Below are 19,766 nucleotides of genomic sequence, written 5' to 3' on the forward strand. Positions count from 1 at the left end.
ATCCGTAGCGAAATGGGTCCAATTGCTTTTTGCAGTCATTGTGCGAGTCAATGTCGTACAGTGAACAAGATTATAAAATCTTGTAGAAATTATATTTGTCTTTGTTCAACTCAAAATATTAACTGAGTTATATAAATTTTAAGAACAACTGAATAAAAAAATATCATTTCATTATTATTATTGTTTTACTATTGCTATTAACTTTTTGAGCTGCAATGTTCAATTTATAGATCAAAAAGAGCTTTTTGAAAGGGAAAAAATGAGAACCAATAATATACATATTGAATTGGTATCTTTTAACATAGCTTGAATGTTTCCCCGACATTGGAAACAACGTTCACGTAAATTCCACGAGCTTATTCTCAATCGTTACTTCCAAATTGCTTGGTAATAGTTACATTTAGAAACAGGTTCCGCTCTGAGCTAAAGCACAGCAAATAAAAGCTTTAGACGCCAAAAATATATCAGTTATTTTGGGGTACTATTTAACAGAAATTCCTCTAGTATAGTGGTAAAATCATCTTTGTCTATCTGCAGTGTCAAGGGTTCAATAGACATTTTAACAGAAAAAACAATTTTTAATAAAACTTTTGTTTTAGACCATCTACAATGGTGCATTGTAATTTATTTTATTTTTCACAATAAAATATAGCCATTCTGTTATAAAGTTGAATCTATAATAAAAATATTATATAATAGAATGAAATACATAGAAATATTACTTTTTCACTCTATAAATAGAATAAAATGATAGTATTTCTTTATATTTCACTCTATTATAGAGTAAATTATTAGAACAAATTCAACTCTATAATAAAATTACTCTGTTAGGACTCAAATGTTTATGTATTTCGACCTTTGAGTTTGGAATCTCACCATGCACCTTAAAAAGCTTTGTGTAAAAGCCACCTATCTATAATAAAATGAAGTAAGGTTTTTAAATAACTGTCTTTGACATGCTCGAACTCCCTCACTCTCATTAAAAAATGTCTAATCTGCGTCAAGACTTTATCATGTTTAGGTTACTGTAATATATATCTTATGAATTGGTTCCTGAAAATGTTGGGAATTTAATTTGTCTTGTCTTGAGTAACTTGATCCACAAGGCAACCACTTCCATAAGGGTGCAAGCCGTCTAACCAGTCACTCTCGTTAATGGTATTTGAACCCGAGACTGGAACCATCGATCGTTGAACGGTTGCACCGAGCTTCGAGATCTCCTTGTTGCAGTTTTTAAACTGGAACACTCATTCTCTCTCGGTCTGTTTACATATCTAGTAACTTTTGAGATATTAAGTGAAAGAACTCTCTTGATGGCTGCATAGGATAAGGAAAAAGCAGAGATGACAATACTCAATAATATCCCCTCGCTCTGGTTAGATACAAGATTTCATCAAAAAATAAAATGACATTAGCAAATCCACTTTTAGGTTGTCAGTAATGGCGATAGAAATCTGTGTGAGTTATTCATCACTAGTTACTTCACCGACGTAGTTATGATACGTATCATCATACAACTTCACCAACATATTTTTTTATGATACCATCATCAATTTATCCTTCAAATATGTGAGTATAAATACATATGTATTGGTAAGATAGCGTTGTCGACGCTAGCAGAGACATGGTCTGATCAACCTGATACTGATGACGTCAAGTGGCTCCAGTTTACCCAAAGTTAAAACAAAAATAAGACGTCAGCATCATTTATTTATCACATATGTTCCATCGGCCATGTGACCACTAATTCTTTCACTCTCCCATTTGTACTTTGCCTCTTCTCCGTGTGCTACACGCTCCAGCTACGTCCCCACTCAACGTGTGATTTTCACACACAATAAACCAATCACTAATGTCGTCGAACAAAGAGTAATACTACAAATTAACTATATCGAGACTGAATGATAGAAAATTTTACTTAGTACTCCCTCTGTTTTTAAAGATTCATGTTCTAGGAAAAAGATTTGTTTTAAAAATATATATTTTTACTTTTTCAATGTATTATTTAATGAAAATCTGTTAATTTCAAGAATTAATTGTGTTTATTGGATTTTTATTGGTTAAAAATTATGAAAAATTATTATTCACAAAAATTAATGCATTTTTAATGTGATTTCTTAATATATGTGAAAAGTTTAGAATATGTATCTTTAAAAAATAGAGGGAGTAGTATTTTTCTTCTGCATCAATTTTACATAGTGTTTATAAAATATGTTTTCGTGTAAGGTAGACAATGACATCTGCCATATGCATTGAAATATGTATTTCATCAACTACCTTATGAAATCTAAAGTGTAGTATCAGGTAATTTTGTGTAAACCGAATATTTTTCTTTATGTTCAAACAATTATTCAAATGATATCATTAGTTAAACATGGAGATGGTCCTAGCTATATGTACCAACAAAAATCTTGAATAAGAATTATATAAAATAATCATTTCTTTGTTGCAAGCAGAGAATCAAATTCAATTTATGTGTGTGTGTTTGTCGTTATTATCATTTGGTAAAACCATTCTTTACGTCATGGGATTTAAGCAGTAAACAACAAGATGTCGTAAGACTGACGATGCTGCTGCTCGTATGGCGTATATACCAAGCTATATACAAATATTTCGAATCTCTCGTTCACCACGTACGCCAGATTTCATGGAAAAACTCAAAATAAAATATATTTTTTTCTTCTATTAATATGCAATAATATACTGTATATATTTGTAATATTGTACTACTTATATACATGTTTACATATGTTGTCGTAGTCAAAATTATGTGTGAAAAGGAATATGTGTGAATTTTAATATATCAGACAAACTGTGTACTAATAATATCTTTGGAATGTCAGTTTTTAAAAAGGTGATTTTCACTCTTACAAGCCATAAGAGCATGATTATCGGTGGTTCTTAACGCATTTCTTAGTAATAAAGAGTTAAAAATTAAATCAAAAATGCTTAGATACGTTACAAACGTATGTTAATTAAGAAGCTTTTGTGAGCGTTCCTTAGTGCCACGCGTCCCTCTGTTGATGGCCGTGAAGTCAATCGACTCATACGGCGCTGCATCGTTCGCCAACGAGAAAGCAGTTCTAGATAATCTCGGAGACAACTGCGACGAGATCTTGTGGTGTTACCTTGACCGATTGTCTCCCATCATCGACGATCTTTCTCGGCCAAGGAAGCCAGGAGCATGACGTCATCAAAGCGTGTTTCCTCTCCGGATTAGGCGCAGAGATCCCCGACGACACGACAGTGGCGAGCGTGTGTAAGAATTCTATAGAAGGGATCGATTCGCGACGAGAGCCAGGGATTCACCACTAATCGTAGGATGAAACTGAGGTTGGAGGCGGCAGCTATGCGGAGGAGGAAATAGAAGGCGCAGCGGAAGGAGACTTCAAAGGTAAATTTGAAGGTCTTGGTCAATCTATTAGATGTGTTCTCTTTGATATAGGATTTTTGATTTTGAGTAACTTTGAGGACATGGATTTAGTATTAGGAGAAGAAATCAAGGAACCAGTAGTATAAGAAACAGTCATGAAGATGAGTTGTAGCTTGTTAAGTGTTTGTTTGGTGGCATGAGGTTTTCTCCATAGGAGCCATTGAGTTTCCAACCTCTTCCCTGCAAATTACATTTTCATGCCTACCTTTATCATCTCCACAATCTTCGTTTGAGTCTAGAGATATCTTCCATGTCACCATCATTCATTGCTTTGTTTCTCTTCTTCATGCCTTTCCATGTCTGAAACTCCTACTTTCAGAATGCAGTGCCTTTGCAATCATTCAGATTGCAGAACTAAAAAAGAAAATTTGGATTTTTATTAGCCTTTGGTTGACTGCAACTGCACATCTTTGTTTTCTACTACATCATGGATTCGCCTCTGCATCTTATGTACACCATCCTTTCTTAGCATTGATACAGGTGTTGTATATTTATTTTTAGTTTTCATTTTCTCTAGGTTCAAAACTTAAGAAGGTGTATTTGAGCTGACTTATCTCCTCCTGCTTTGCAAATTATGTTGGCTGCTGAAAAACATATATTCTCTGCGTCTCCTCACCTTGTGTTTGTATTTTCCTCTGGCAGGTTATGCTTTTGTGTATTTTGAGGACGAGCGTGATGCCGAAGATGCTATCCGTGGATTGACAATATCCCTTTTGGCTATGAGAAACGCAAGCTCTCTGTCGAATGGGTTAAGGTATCTTTCTCCCTCTTTCTCCTTTTCTTATGACTTATATGAAAGCTCCGGTGGTAACAACCGGAAAAAAAAATACTATTTACCTAAGAACCTACAAAAGTTTCTACCAATAATCTGTATTTTTACTGAAGTATCTTAACATTATCTCTTAATCTACATTTATTAATAAACTATTCTAAGAACCTAAATCTTAGTCCTAGCAATAAGGATGCTCTAAGTTGTGTTCAACTTTGCATTGATAGAATATTAGTTTCACGTTTAGAAGTCACCTAGCTAGCTGACCTCAAGGTCAAAGAATGATTTAAATAGTAAAAACAAAATAAAAATAAATAATTACCTAATGGTCACGTCATTAAAGTGACACCCAATCTCTCCATTTATGGTCCTCATTTCGCGTTGACATCAACCAAACTCCCACTCTCTCTCTCTCTCTCTAATGAAGACGATGCAAGGTTTACGGAACTTCACAAACGACAACGTTTCGCTAGACCTGACGTTTCCTCCCCCAACACCACCACCCATCTCCTCCTCCACGGCCTCCACGAGCCTATCGTTCGATGAGGAGGAGACCTCAGAGTCGAAGATCGAACGGCTGATATCTGAGCACCCGGTCATCATATTCACCAGATCCTCCACCTGCTGCATGTGTCACGTCATGAAGAAGCTTCTATCGACCGTTGGAGTCCACCCAACAGTGATCGAGATCGACGAGGAAGAGATCGCTTGCCTCGCCGTTCAAGCCGCTCCGGTGCTCTTCATAGGTGGTGCTTGTGTCGGTGGGTTCGAGTCTCTTGTCGCACTTCACCTTAGTGGTCATCTCATTCCTAGACTCGTCGAGGTTGGAGCCTTGTGGGAATAGTTGTGTATGTTTAACTTATAACTATTTAAGAAAATCTGGTAATAATATCCACTGTAAATTTCATGATCTTCTCTTTCTGTTCTTGATTCTGAAACATAAAAATGTATTTTTCATTTTCCCTTTTGTACTTTTTTTTATCTTTGACCACTTAGTTTATGTCGTTTAGATTATCATTTGTGTGAACTATTCCACCATAAATTATCAGATTTGTAAATTATTTCCATTTCTTTAATTTCCGTATTGAATTGTAATATAATGTTGATGTGGGTTGAAAAATGAAATTTTTTTTGATGTTATGAATTGATTGATCTTAACGATATTTAGGTTATATTACAATAATCTATGATGATTAATCAATTAAAATAAAGTGCTGATTTGGCCATTTTGCTTGGTTAATCTAGGGAAGCAAGCTGAAGTGAAAAGGAGTCATTAGTACTACAATAGGTCATTGATGACCGTTCTTCATAAATAATGACCTCGAAGTTATGAAAATCTAATAATATTATTTATGTATTTAGAATCTGTTGATTACCACGGAATCTGACTACTATCCTTTCCTTGAACAGTTTAGGTTTGTTGAGTATATGTATTTCTTTTTTTCTTTTCTTTTTTTTTGTAACGTAAGAGATTTTCTCTTAAGAATCTTTAGACCCAAAAGTAGGTGTCACTAGCAATTATTGCTCAATCACTGCCGTCGGATTCTTCAATTCATGAAACTACTACCTCTATATTGTTTTATGTTTTTTACTAATGGGTTTACAACTCACACACACTTATCGGTTATAATTCGTCAATTAATTTCGTATCGAGAGTAAAATTCATTAAAAGTTAGAGTATCTCTCAACCACAGCATACCTAATTGTGAAGTTATTTCGCAGTTGAATTGTCTCGTCAGTAACATGATGGTTATGTTTATGAGCAATTTTTTTTATAGAGGTTTAAATTTCCCTAATTGTAACATCTCTTTAATCTCAGCTATATTTCATTTTCATGTTTACAGATAACGTTGTTCACATTTTTTTTTTAAACTTAACGTAGTTCACATTTCAGGCCAATAAAATATATCCTTAGATTTGGGAACTCCTTAGTGGTGGGTTTGGTTATAGCCTTTAGGGGGAAAATGTCTCGTTTGGTTAGCCTTTAGGGGAAAAAGTCTTTTTCTTTTGAAGCATTTTCATGAGTTGATAATCATTTTTTTCTCTTCCTTTTTTAACTTAGGCATATAAAATAAAAATAGTTGTTAAGAATTGCAATACTTAGTTGTCGAAATACAGTCGTTGGTTTTGTGCTGCTCTAAACGCAGCAACGGCATATTAACCATTCAACGTATGTAGACACGAAGAAAAAAAGATCAACTTCGTAACCCCATGATTTCGATTGCTGTGTTTAATAATTGAAAAGAAGAGTAGCAATAACCAATTGGAGCTGAGTGATGTAATGCACAAACATTATATGTAACAACGACAATATACCGAAAGGAACGAAATGATTAAAGGCAACATAAGTGAAGGTGATGAGTTACAATGGCCACAATTTAAAGTGTACAGAAAAAACAAGTGTATAGTGTATGCAGTTTATCTTTTCTAAAGATCTTGACACATCTCCACCACAACTCTAAGAAGTGACATAAAATCCACACTTATTAAAAATCTCTCGACTCACTCATAAATCTTACATATTTCAACAGTCACAACAAAGGATGAAAGATATGCTTCACTTAGGTTGTCCAAAAGATATTGTAGTCATTACAAGCATTAGCTAATTAGGTTTGGTTTGAATTGATCTGGGCTTTTCTCATGCTCCAGGCTTCCAAAGACGACATGGTCACAGCCTTGGTTCCATGATTGAACACGTAAAGCCTAGCTTCTTCACCAATTGCCATTTTTGGATAAACCCTAGATGTTATCACACTTTTTCCTCCTCCCCCATAGCTCTCTATAACCGAGTGATCAATCTTGAAATTACGAAGGTAAAATGTGGTAAGGTGAAAATATAAAAGAAATTACATTTGCAAAATATAGAATTCAATTCAACTCACCAAACATCTTAATGAGATCTTCTCATGTCTTGGATCGATGTCTAAGGATATTCCAAGCGTAGCTTTTTCTATGTTATCTCTCAAGGAAGACCTACATAATTGAAAAAAAAAAACCCATCAAATATATTACACAATGTCAGAAAAATGAATCAGCCTTTAGATTAAAGTCAATATTTTACTTGCTCTCGTCACTGCACATTAAAACCGCATATCCATTCCCACGACGAATAACTCTAAAGAAGACTGCAGTGTGCTCTGATAAATCATTGCTAGCCAATGCTAACAATCCAAAAGGTCCATAAACACCTTTAACCGATGCGCTATAAGCGGAGGTTAAAGTCGGTTGATCAACTTCCTCTGAATCGAAAACTTCGGTATCATTTTCTAGATCAGGTATATCAAAAGCTACTTCTATGTCGGCCTTAAACAAAAACAAAACAAAAAACACAAGTCGTTACACAAATAACAAAAACAGTTTATTCTAGAAGTTCATTTCATCTCAAAACATTATATTTGAATAAAATGATTCATGACTAACACTTGATTATATTATGTAACCTAATTAATGTGAGAATGCTAACAAAACATGGGGGGAAAGTTCACTTGTGAAGCAGTGATGCCAGAGATCTCAAGGATGGAACCGCCTTCGAGTTGCTTGCTATCCAAGCTAATATTTTTGGCTCTGAGATTGTTGATTTCTTCAACTGGCCATTGCATCAGCCTCTTCCCACTTTTTTCCAACCAAATTTCCCTTGGAATAGCCTAAGAAAACAAAAAGGTCATCATGAAATTTCTTGAAACACTAAAAAAACAGCAGTGATATTGGTTTTACCATAATCCCTGCCCATCCTTTCACAATATCATCTTTATTGCTATCTCTCTCCATAATCCATCCCCATGAGATCCTCCGATTCTTAGCACTATCAAAGAAAGCCTTGGACGCAAACAGATTGCCATAATCATATCTCAGATCTGCAGCTGTGTTAGTGAATTCGGAATCCGCGGAAAATACATCAGTCTCTGAAGAGTAGGTACCAATGACATAGCAATCATTGCCTCCATAACTTGTCTTTAACACATGCTTCACACTAGAATCATTCACAGAAGTATCTAAACCCTCTTTACCGGTAATCGAAACAGGATAAAAGTCCACACACTCCCACATGCCGGTGACTTGTGACTCAAGCAAAGGCACATGAAACTGTGTCCACTTCATAAAATCATCACTGTGGTACAAAATCGCCATTCCTTTGTTACTATCTTTCTCCTTAGCTCCTACAAGGGCTCTCCACTTCCCATCATGCCCTTGCCACGCGGTAGTTGGGTCACGGAAACAATCCACCGGGACGTTACTAGGGGGAACCATCACAGGATTGCCTTTAGGTTTTACCCATTCACGAAGCAAAGGGTCGGAAGGATCTTTAGGCCCAGCAAGAACTGTCACCTGATGTTTATTGGCATCACATCCGGTGTACAAAATTACAGGTTTGCCATCAGGGAGGATGGTGGTGGATCCTGACCAGCAGCTGTTGATGTCAGAGGGAACTGAGGGAGAAAGGGATGGTTCTAGTTTGATCCAGTTGACTAAATCTTGTGAAACAGAGTGTCCCCATACCATAATATCACCGAAAAATGGATTCAAAGGGTTGTGCTGGTAGAACAGATGGTAGAATCCTTTGTAGTACAATGGCCCTGAAACAATATATCAAGAATATTTTGGGTCTTGTTGCATCCAGATTCAACATCCATATGTGAGTCAAGTAAAAGTATAGTGGAGTTGTTACCGTTCGGATCTTCACATTCCAAGATGCAACATAGGTTTATAATCCAATGAGAAAAATGTTACAAAACATACAAAGAGAAAGATTATTATCCTTGTTTAGGTAATAGATACGTAAAGTACGAACATAGGATCAGATACGAATTAAAACATAGTGAATATAATAACCGTTGAGCCAATTGTTCTGAGCTTGAAAATGGAAGGAAGTTCGGTAAGGCTGGAAGTTTCCATGTTCATCACAAGAAGCAGCTTCCATGTTGCTCTTTTCTCTTATACTTTAACTTGATCTTGTCAAGATAACGTTATAGAGTTGTGAGAAACTTTCGTTGTACTTATAGTGTCATTAGTGTTTAGTACCTCTTCGATCTTTCCAAAGGTTGAAGCAAAGAAGATGAATTTTTTTAATTGTTTTGTTAATTGAATTTTTGATACAAATTTTAAGGTTTGTAGTTTTTGGTCTTTGTTAAATATATTACTTGGACCAAGTAGCTCATAATTTATTAATTTTCTTTCCCTGCCTTCAATTTTTAAAGTTAATTTGTGGAAACATTTACAGCAGCTAATGGGATAATCTACTTTTAATTTGTTTTGTCGTTGGTCACTATTATCTAAACTATTTTACTTCATTTTTCTTATATAAAATGATTGGTAGAAAGAGAAATTTGCTGACGAGCATGATTTTAAGACATTTCATGACATCAAACACACAACTAACTTACAATGAAAACAAAAACAAAAACACATCAATACCTTGAAATACAAAATACGGATTATAAATCTTCAAACAATTCAGCAGTCCATGAAAAGAAACTAATCATCTTTAGGGCAGTCCAAACATTATTATTATTAATTATCATCACTATTAGTGATTATTAAATTGCATTTGTATTGATTTGGGCATTTCTCATGCTCCAAGCATCCAGAGACGATATGGTCACACCCTTCGTCCCATTATTAAACGCATAAAGCTTAGCTGCTTCACCAATTGCCAATTTGGGATAAACCCTAGAAGTTATCACATTTCTTCCTCCTGCTCCATAGCTCTCTATAATCGAGTGATCGATCTATATAAAAAAGTATAAATTGTTTTAGATAGAGAAAAGTCTAAGGGTAAAAATAAAACAAATAGCATTGACTTTACCAAAAAAAACAAATAGCATTGAAGAGAAGGCCAAATATATCTTACCAAACATCTTAATGAGATCTTCTCATGTCTTGGATCAACGTCTAGGAATGTTCCATGCGGAATTTTTTGTACGTTGTCTCTCAACGAAGATCTACATTACCATTTGTTAAAATAAAACATTAGGTTTACACAAAAGAAAAAACATTTGGTTTCTAAAGTCGAAATGTTACCTATTCTCATCGATGCCCATTATAACCGAATATCCATTTCCGCGACGAATGATCTTAAAGAAGATCGCAGTTTGTTCGGATAAATCATTGGAAGCTAATGCTAGCAACCCAAAAGGCCCGTAAACACATCCAAGCGAGTTGCCATAATTGAACAAAACCGCATCAGCAATGTGTGTTGAGTCCCGTATCCGGGCGTTATGTTCCAGAACAGGCAGGTCAAAAGTCACTTCAACGTCTGCCTTTAATAACAACAAGAGAAATATAAGGTGTAAAACAAAGTGAAATGCTAGCCGATTTTGCCCAAAAAAATACTAGCCGATTGATTCTAGAAACCACTATATATTTGATTGAATGATTTGATAATCCACAATACAGTTTTTTGTGTTATTGGATCATTGATTCAAAATCTATTCATTTACAGATTTTTAAGAACTGCCTAACTCCAGTGTGATAAAGTATTTAATTTTCTATATAATTAACAAATTTGAATTCATAATTTTTTTTGTTTAAGAAAATCAGAAACTATTTTAGATTAGAAATATATATATGCTCAAACATGAGAAGGAGCCTTGTCATTTCGACTAAAATTCAAATAAACTAAATTATTTAGGACCATGAGTGAAATTTACACACACACGCAAAAACTAATTTTACATGAAGTGTCTAAATCCACCTAAATACACAAATAAATATATCATGAGATAAGATAGCAAAAACTTACTTGTGCTGCAGTAATGCCTGTGATTTCAAACATCGAGCGGCCTTCGAGTTGCCTGTTATGGAAGCTAACATGTCTGGTCCGGAGATAATTGATCTCTTGGATTGGCCATTGCATCAGCCTCTTTCCACTTGTGTCCAGCCACATTTGCCTAGGAAGAGCCTAAAACCAAAAACAGAACAATTCATCAAAAAATTATTGACAAAAATTTATCCCTATTACCACTACTAAACCTCCTTGACAAAAAAAAAACACTATTAAACCTATAAAACTATAAATTTATATTTACCAGAAGGCCAGCCCATCCTTTCTCAAAATCATCTTCTCTGCTGTCAGTCTCCACAACCCATCCCCAGTTGATCCTCCTATTCTTAGCACTATCAAAGAACGACTTGGAGGCGTAAAACCATCCATGATCATATCTCAAATCCGCACTTGTGTAAGTGAGCTCTGAGTCCGGGACAAATCTGTCAGTCTCGGAACAATATGTACCAATCACATAACAATCTTTGCCTCCAATTTGTTCCTCAAAACTAACTTTCAACACATGCCTCACACTAGCATTGTTCACAGAAGTATCCACACCTTCTTTACCGGCGAGCTTAACCGGGAAAAAGTCAACGCACTCCAACATTTCGTTGGCTTGTGCTACAAGTAAAGGTTCTGGATGCCTTTCCCATTGCGCACATTCATCAGTACTATGGTACAAAAGCGCCACTCCTCTTCGAGTATCTCTCTCCTTAGCTCCTATGAGAACTCTCCATTTCCCATCTGGACCTAGCCATGCAGTCGTAGGGTCACGGAAACAGTAGTGAAGGACGTCCTCTGGTGGAACCATGACAGGTTTTTGCTTTGGCTTTATCCACTCACGAAGCAAAGGGTCGGAAACATCTTTAGGTACAGCAAGAACTGTGACTTGACTTCTGTCTTCCCGTCTCTCTTGGTCATCGATTCCGGTGTACAAGATCACAGGTTTGCCATCGGGGAGGATCGTGGCGGATCCTGACCAGCAGCTGTTGATGTCGTAGGACTCAGAGGGGGAAAATGCTGGTGGGAGTTGGATCCAGTTGACCATATCTTGTGAAACAGAGTGACCCCATATGATTTTCCTATTGAACTCGGGAGCCAAAGGGTTGTGCTGGTAGAACAGATGGTAGAATCCTTTGTAATACATTGGCGCTGTAAAAACATTTTCAACATAAATAGAAAGATTTGAGGTTCCTTGTATCACAAGTTAAAAGTTTGTGTAGATTTAGTTACCATTTGGATCTTCAGATTCCAAGGATTAGACCCGACATAAGAAAAAAGAGTAAGACAACAGTTAGATATTTTTATCCCATATCACGACATAACTATCAAAACTAACAGCTTCAAATGTGAAATGTAAGGCAAACAAAATAAGAATTAATAATAACCGTTGAGCCAATTTCTTTGAGGTTGGAAATGGAAGGAAGTCCGGTTACGCACTTGGTTTTGAACCGGAAGATTCTGGACGTTTCCATCTTGAGCCATTGATTGGTGATGATCTTACTCTGTAACGGGATTAGTTGATTCGAAAATGATGTGTGTGGCCGTTTATAAGTAGTAGTCTTGGGATCTTGCCAAGAAAATGATTATAGAGTCGTCAAGAAACTTCGTTATCATTATAATGCCATTAGCGTTGACATTGACAACAACTCCTTATTTTGTCTTAAGCTCGAAGTATCGTGGAAGAAACTCTGAATATAGTTGTTGGTCATGATATTTAATTGTGATAATTTTGGTTTTTGAGTCTTTGTTTACAAAGTATTTGTTTAGTATTTTGGTAATCTACTGAGTCTATGGTCTTTGTTTACATATTAAAACAATTCTTCTTTCAATCACTTAAGAATTAAAGGGCTTAAAATCTGTTACTAAAACTAAGAAACATCATTATTCATGCACTCATTCTCTTAATAATAGTAACCATTAATTAGTTTTTTCCTAGTGGTTGCTTAGAAAACAATGGTACGAATAGTACGAATATTAGGAGTTCATAAATAACATAAAATGAAAATTCAGAATATTCCATAAATAAATGAAAAAATTCAGAATATTGGTGATCATTTGTAAACAAATGAAAATATTGGTAGTTTTTGTAATTGTTTTAATCATTGTCATATCTTTGTCCGCAACACGGGCGTAATTTTTCGGACAAATCGGCAAAACATTAACTGCGGTCGCCGGGGGCGTCTTCTGATTGTACCGACACCGGTACACGCCACGAGAGCCATAAGGCTCCGAGTTTCTCCTCCGCGCAACATGCCGGAAACTCGCCGGAGTCAATCTAACCATGAACGAATCGACAACTCCGGTAAGCTTTCATCTCTTTTCCCTATCCACGACCCCTTAAATTTTGTACCACTCTTGTTCTGATCCATACGCTATAGGCCTAGAAGTAGCAATTCGATTGTATTGATCATCGAAATCTTTGCAACAAGCTTGAACATTGTTGGTGATGGGGTGATCTTTTGTTTTTGTTTTTGTTTTTTGTCACAAGAGAATCAACACAGAAGAGTTGTGATAGAGAACAGTCATGGTGAAAAACTGGTTGGAGTTTTGCAAGATACCGGCTCAACCGAGACTGTTGTCATCTGCCATGGATTTCAATCATCAAAGGTTTAGCATTCTCATCAGTCTTTTATTCATCAAAGACTTGTGATTTGATTTGATTTTTGTATTGTATTCCTCTAAGACTATACTAATCTTATAGGATCGTATCCCCATGAGAACAATTGCTAATGTCTTTGAAAGAGCAAAGATCACTACTTTCCGGTTTGATTTCGCTGGCAACGGGTGAATGAAGTGTAGCTTCTTCTTTTTTTCTTACTTTTGATTATGAAGTGTATGTTGCTTGCTTTACTCTCATGTTGATGGTCTTCTTCAGGGAAAGCCAAGGATCATTTCAGTATGGTAACTACCGACGTGAAGCTGAAGATCTGCGCTCTGTTCTTCAACACTTGCGTGGGGAAAACCGTGTAATTTCTGCAATCATCGGACATAGTAAAGGTAGGTATGGTGGATTTCTTGTTTTTTTTGGAATTCAAGAAAAAGGGTTAATATGCAGACTTGAGCTTTGTTGTTGTCTAGGTGGGAATGTGGTGCTTTTGTATGCAGCAAAGTACAAGGATGTGGAGACTGTTGTGAACATCTCAGGACGGTTTTTTCTAGAGAGGGGGATAGAAGGGAGGCTTGGTAAGGACTACATGAAGAGAATCAAAGAGAATGGGTTCATCGATGTTAGGAACAGAAAGGGTAAACTCTTTTTTTTTTTAGTTTTGTGATTGTTAGAGCCAAAGACACCTGGAGTTTAAACTCCTTCCTTGCCTTCTTTCGTCGCAGGAAAGTTTGAATATAGAGTAACAGAAGAGAGTCTAGTGGACCGTCTCACAACTAATACTCACGAATCATGTCTCTCAATTCATGAAAACTGCAGGTAAACTCTGCAATCATCTTTATTCTATAAGGATTTGGATGTTTTGGTTTCATAAATGATCTGATGACTGTCACAAACTCCAGGGTGTTAACAGTTCATGGGTCAGATGATAGGATCGTACATGTAACAGAAGCATATGAATTCGCCAGATACATAAAGAATCATAAACTCTGTCTTATTGAAGGAGCTGATCATGAGTTCACTTCTCACCAGCATCAGCTTGCTTCTACTGTTTTATCATTCTTCAAGAAAGACGACTATGATGATGGTTCAGGTGATATCAGTGCCAGTAGCCGAGACCCGTTGAGACCCGTTGTTTCGATTACTTCACGAATTTAGAATTCAGTACAGGCTTGTGCTTAGTGGATTTAGTTGTTTATGATTAATAAAATCTTCATATTAGTTACTATGCAGTCTGGTAAATATGTTTATACACTACATCGATTAGAAAGATTAAAAAAAACAGTTTTATAATGTTAAGATCCACAAAGAAAAACAGAGACGTTTGATAATAAGAAAAAACACATGGGAGGACTCGGAAACTAGTTCGTCTACATGAACCTGCCATGCCCCAAAAAAAAAAAACAAGACAAACGTGATCATTAACCAGCCTGAACCTTCTTCCCATCTTCAATGAAGAAAATGGATCTTTCAGGTACCTGTAAATAGGCAATGCACAGTCAATAGTGTTATTAGGAAGGATTCTGAAACATATTTGAAGAAGCTACTCATACGAATGAACGCAGAGAAACAAAAAAAAAGGATGGATAGGTTATGTTTACGTCGGGCCAAGTGTCTGTAATGAATTCAACGATGTCATAGATTATATCTCCTTGAACATCAATTTGCTCCTTCTCAGTTGGTCCCTGAAACGCATAAACATAGAAAAATAAGATGAAAGAAAAGGAAACAAACAGAGTGGTTCCCATGCGGTGAAGGTCTAAAACTCTAAAGCAATTACAAACTCTACAAGAACCATAAGCTACTCAACCTAGATCATTCTTGTTCCCACTGGTCACAACTCACAAGATCACTAATATATCTAAGCACATAACCTATTATCCATAATTGATTTGCTATATATCTTCTGCATACCTTGACAACTGATGCTCCAGTGGCAAACTTCTTCCCAAGTTTTTTAGACGCGTCACTGAGTTTTATCCCTGATGAACACATTTCAAAGGGTCAAAAGAATGAGGTTTGTTTAAGCCAATAAAGAATGTGAAGATGATTCATCCAAATAACTCACCAAAGAGTTCTAGTCCTTTCACAATGGTGATAGACTTGCGCTTGTTGCGCACAACTTTTTCAATAATAACTTCTAGTCTCTCCTATTCATGATCCTCAAAGCATTAGATAATTAGTCAACATTCCAGAAAAGGTCAGGAGGAAGGAAGGTTATACACAACATAACTTACTTTCTTTTTAACTTTTCCCCCAGGAAGGCGTTTCACTTCCTCCTTCTTAGATGTCCCTCCTACAAATTTGAAAAAACCAGTGATTAGAAAATTCAAAACAAAATGCTGAATCCTTTCCACATAAGCATCAAACATCAATCAGTAACGCTAAAAAAAGAAAAATATCTCATTCATGTTTTAACAGATTCCCCCAGCAAAAAAAAAAAATTTACAGAATGCTTCCAGCATTACATAAATACTAATGCTCAGTAACAAATATGTGTAACGCATTAGACACACACACACGCATCCATGGATATGTAACATACCAGTCTGAGAAGAAGAGGGTGCAGCACCATCAGCGCCAGAGATTCCCACCGACTGGAGCTTATCAGAAACATTATCTACTCCCTTCTCATTAGCTTCTGTAACATACAATTAAATAATTTATCGTCATAACCATATGTACATGTAGTACAAAAGAATCGAACGTTGTTAGCATTGATTCTTATTAAGACATGCTTAAGATTGACAAAACTGAACGGACTAATAACATATATCATTACACAATCTGGAAATCAGACGAGTTCGGTCGGAACTTTTAGAATTAGGGTTTGATAAGTTACCTTTGAGGAGATCGGGGTAGAGATCGGGAGCGTTATCAATGAGCCAGGGCTTACATCTGGCGAAATCGGGACCGAACTCGCAGTATTCGGCTGGAAGAGAGCAAACTCCGCAGTACAGAACCTTCGCCGGCTCGAGCTTCTCCGCCATAGATTTGTGATTGATGTTCCGTTTCTAGAAGCGAGAACGAGGTTCTTTAGGTAGTAAAGCAGAATGTTACTTATACGGACGGAGAGGATCTGATTTCTTCTACTACTAGGCTGCCCGCCCCCACGAAGCAACTGATGTCGGAAACCGGAAGAGAGAGAAAAGTGAAAAAGGCTGGCTTAGGACATATATTGTTGGGCTTCTAAATTGTACTGGACATCTTGGTTCGTTTTGGGCCTCGTCTTTTTTTTTTCAGTTTCGACATTAACTTCCCGATCAATTTTTTTTTTTCACTTATTGGCTTTACATGATACTGAGTTGTTCAAAACCTACCTCAATGGTCCATTTCTTACATTTGCGAGCAACTTTTTCGATATAAAATAGACTGATTACTAAATTGTTTATCCAAATTTGAAATATCTTTCGACTAATGAAATAAGTATTTGGATCGTCGTTATATTTTGTCTGAATCAAAACTCAAACCTAAATTGACTAAATAACATCAATTTTGTTCCCATATAAATTGTGAATCCAACAGAGATGGATTTATAATGTGCCCAAAGTTAAGTCTTTACAGTTAAGCTGCAACTACTTGGTTAACATTTCCAAACATGCATGGCTGGTAAACTTATCTTTTGGGCGGGAGATTCTGATGGCAGTGTAGAAATTTGATGTTTAAATAAACTTACATAGTACCATCCCTGAATGAAGCCTACAATGATTATACAACATGCAACTGCTAGATAAATAGTACTATATGCAATGAATCTATATCCCCACCTTGGATTAATAAGCTGCAATAAGATCTCTCTGCTGGTTCTTGTCTACTACATCAGGGAACCGAAAAAGTTAAGAGACAGACACCATGCACGTTATCTTAAATGAGTGATATTATGCGACTGAGATCACAGAGTTCAAACATCTAACATTTAACACTTTTTTTATTCAACACATCTTTTCCATTGCGTTCTTCAATATTGTCTCTTTCCTTTTGCAAATTTATGGTTCTGTTAGATGTTTTGTATACTATGATGATCTTACTTCAATGCTCGATGTTTTAGTTCATCTCAACTAATGCAACAGTCACTGCCATATCCAGCTTTTTAGTACCTCAATTCAATTCCTTATATTACATTTATGTTTGTCTTCATTATAATTTAAATAAGACACTCCCAAAAACAATAATCCAAAGAAACTTTTAGAAGCCGTGAATTCTCTGGGCCTTCTCTACTAACAAACACTATCTTATCTCATCTCTCTGACTCTCCTCTGCAAACTTTAACGAACAAACTGAGAAATAACTCTTCTTTTGGATCATTCCAAAAGTTCACAAATTTAGAAAAAAAAACAAAAAGACAAATAAAAATTCCATTACAAACTCCATTTCCAAACCTTAACACTCAGATCAGACTTACACTTGGTCTGTTTCGAAGTCGCTACGGTCGGAACTTTCCCTTTAGGCACTGTCCCTTCGAACCCTCCACACGTCACTTTAATCTCCACCCCTTCGCTCTTCAGCTTCCCCATCCGCATCTTCACCTTCGTCACCATCTCGATCTCCAACCCCACGTGCACCCCACGCGTCAGATCCGACTTCAAACGCCGAGCCTCATCCGGATCCAGCTCACGCGCCGAAGAAGACGTCGCGATCACGCCCCGAAACGACGTCTTGTTACCGTCACCGCTGAAGAACCCCGGGACCGTTCCGTTAGCCAGCATCTCTCCGGACTTAACGGACTTGACGGCGACGGCGAAGCGGTCGTAGGAGAAGGTGAGGTGCTGGTTGGGGTTGACGGAGATGAGCGTGAAGTTGAAGAAGGAAGAGAGGTGGGAGACGGAGGCGTCCGGCGAGGTGGTGAGGTTCACGCGGCCGATGCGAAGCGACGGGACGGAGAACAGCGGCGGGCGAGGGTGGTAGATGACGTACACGGCGGTGGCGGCGATTGAGGCCAAGAGAGCGAGGATCAGAAGGAGGAGGATGGACCAGAAACAGCAGCAGCAGCAGACTCGCCGGCAGCTTGGTCGTGACTGGTGGTGGTGGTGGCGGCTGTAAGGCTGCGGACGGTAGACGGGACGGTTAGCCGGAATGTAGACTTGTGGTTTCTGGTTGGCTGTTCCGTTGCCGTTGACAGACGGAGGTGGTGGTAAGGCACCACCGGGTGGAGGAGCTCCGTTAGTGGCGGTTGGTGGCTTTGAAGCTGGGAAGACTCGATCAGTCATCTTCTTTGGTTGATTCTTCCTCCTCCTCTGGTCAGATCTGAGGAGTACATAAAAGATAGAGGGAGTGTGGGGGAAGGATAGAGAGAGAGAGAGTGGGACAACACTGTGGCTTTTTTATATATTTAATTGTAAAATTCATTTTTATTATTTTTGGTTTTCAGTTGTGAATGTTCATGACTTCCATTACAAGTCTATGAAATCTTCACTGGGTGTTAATGAGATAGTAATTTACAATGGATTAATGAATTAGTTTACAAAATGTTCCCATGTAAATTCACAGCTTGATTTTTCAAGTTTTAAATAGTAAAATTGTAGATAATAGTAGTATGAAATGTTTGGAAAATAATGTATCAACTAAAATTATTATGATGAACATAATCAATGTAATAAAAAAAATCAAAGTATGAAAATAAGGGAAATAGTCATCCACCGACAAACAGTGGAAGCAGTTCACTCTTGTTTTTCTTATAAAAAAGAGTGAACGCAGTTGAATAAGTTTTAATTTAAGTCAATGTAGGTTTACAAGAAGAAAGAAAAGAAATTTAAGCGAGTGTAGGTGATAGAGTAATAAATAGATTAGGGATCCGAAAGTTGATATTATTAGACTAATCTCTTCTGTTCAGAGAGTAAATCCCAAGTCAAAAACTGTTCTGATTTCAATTCCCAAGAATTTTAAATAACTCAGTTAGCTTTGACCATGGTTAGTAGTACCATATTCCTCTCTTCACCAACCCTCACCCGTGGAGTGTCTACCTCAAAAGTCTTAACAGATTACAGATACATCCAACACCAAACATTAATGTTTCTTGTCTATAGCGTTTTACCAAAAATATAGTTTGCTAATTAATAGGGGAAAAATCGCATAAAAAACCTTCAAAGTGTCACTTACTAGCACTTTAAACCTTGAAGTTTTTCACTTTTAACCTTCAAAGTGACATTTGTATCATAAAAAACCTCCAAAGCAAAAAGTTGACCGGTTCAGCAGG

General features: G+C 36.8%; 6 protein-coding genes across 6 annotated transcripts; 2 read left to right on the forward strand and 4 right to left on the reverse strand.

Annotated features, from left to right (window-relative positions):
• Window positions 1–4,576: 4,576 nt before the first annotated feature.
• On the forward strand, window positions 4,577–5,263 carry LOC108845977 (glutaredoxin-C10). Its single transcript, XM_018619181.2, has one exon. It carries the CDS (start codon window positions 4,624–4,626, stop codon window positions 5,044–5,046), a length of 423 nt encoding a protein of 140 aa, XP_018474683.2. The 5' UTR covers window positions 4,577–4,623; the 3' UTR covers window positions 5,047–5,263.
• Window positions 5,264–6,553: 1,290 nt separating this feature from the next.
• Window positions 6,554–9,175, reverse strand: LOC108845640 (beta-fructofuranosidase, insoluble isoenzyme CWINV6-like). Its single transcript, XM_018618815.2, has 6 exons — window positions 8,869–9,175; window positions 7,917–8,776; window positions 7,688–7,846; window positions 7,264–7,505; window positions 7,085–7,175; window positions 6,554–7,000 (listed from the first exon to the last, which is right to left on the reverse strand). Exons 2-6 carry the CDS (start codon window positions 8,700–8,702, stop codon window positions 6,809–6,811), a joined length of 1,470 nt encoding a protein of 489 aa, XP_018474317.2. The 5' UTR covers window positions 8,703–8,776; window positions 8,869–9,175; the 3' UTR covers window positions 6,554–6,808.
• A 444-nt stretch (window positions 9,176–9,619) lies between these two features.
• On the reverse strand, window positions 9,620–12,969 carry LOC108847521 (beta-fructofuranosidase, insoluble isoenzyme CWINV6-like). Its single transcript, XM_018620778.2, has 7 exons — window positions 12,354–12,969; window positions 12,199–12,207; window positions 11,228–12,117; window positions 10,942–11,100; window positions 10,221–10,459; window positions 10,051–10,141; window positions 9,620–9,928 (listed from the first exon to the last, which is right to left on the reverse strand). Exons 1-7 carry the CDS (start codon window positions 12,448–12,450, stop codon window positions 9,737–9,739), a joined length of 1,677 nt encoding a protein of 558 aa, XP_018476280.2. The 5' UTR covers window positions 12,451–12,969; the 3' UTR covers window positions 9,620–9,736.
• Window positions 12,970–13,070: 101 nt separating this feature from the next.
• Window positions 13,071–14,801, forward strand: LOC108847522 (uncharacterized). The gene is made up of 7 exons (XM_057005415.1): window positions 13,071–13,270; window positions 13,457–13,575; window positions 13,670–13,752; window positions 13,844–13,965; window positions 14,047–14,211; window positions 14,299–14,392; window positions 14,476–14,801. Exons 1-7 carry the CDS (start codon window positions 13,219–13,221, stop codon window positions 14,729–14,731), a joined length of 891 nt encoding a protein of 296 aa, XP_056861395.1. The 5' UTR covers window positions 13,071–13,218; the 3' UTR covers window positions 14,732–14,801.
• A 42-nt stretch (window positions 14,802–14,843) lies between these two features.
• Window positions 14,844–16,703, reverse strand: LOC108847524 (translation machinery-associated protein 22). Its single transcript, XM_018620783.2, has 7 exons — window positions 16,416–16,703; window positions 16,119–16,214; window positions 15,811–15,869; window positions 15,642–15,723; window positions 15,488–15,555; window positions 15,175–15,258; window positions 14,844–15,051 (listed from the first exon to the last, which is right to left on the reverse strand). Exons 1-7 carry the CDS (start codon window positions 16,561–16,563, stop codon window positions 14,995–14,997), a joined length of 594 nt encoding a protein of 197 aa, XP_018476285.2. The 5' UTR covers window positions 16,564–16,703; the 3' UTR covers window positions 14,844–14,994.
• Window positions 16,704–17,737: 1,034 nt separating this feature from the next.
• Window positions 17,738–18,897, reverse strand: LOC108847523 (NDR1/HIN1-like protein 6). The gene has a single exon (XM_018620782.2). It carries the CDS (start codon window positions 18,778–18,780, stop codon window positions 17,932–17,934), a length of 849 nt encoding a protein of 282 aa, XP_018476284.2. The 5' UTR covers window positions 18,781–18,897; the 3' UTR covers window positions 17,738–17,931.
• Between the last annotated feature and the right edge of the window lie 869 nt (window positions 18,898–19,766).

Source organism: Raphanus sativus, chromosome 3, assembly GCF_000801105.2.
Source record: "Raphanus sativus cultivar WK10039 chromosome 3, ASM80110v3, whole genome shotgun sequence".
NCBI lineage: Eukaryota > Viridiplantae > Streptophyta > Magnoliopsida > Brassicales > Brassicaceae > Raphanus > Raphanus sativus.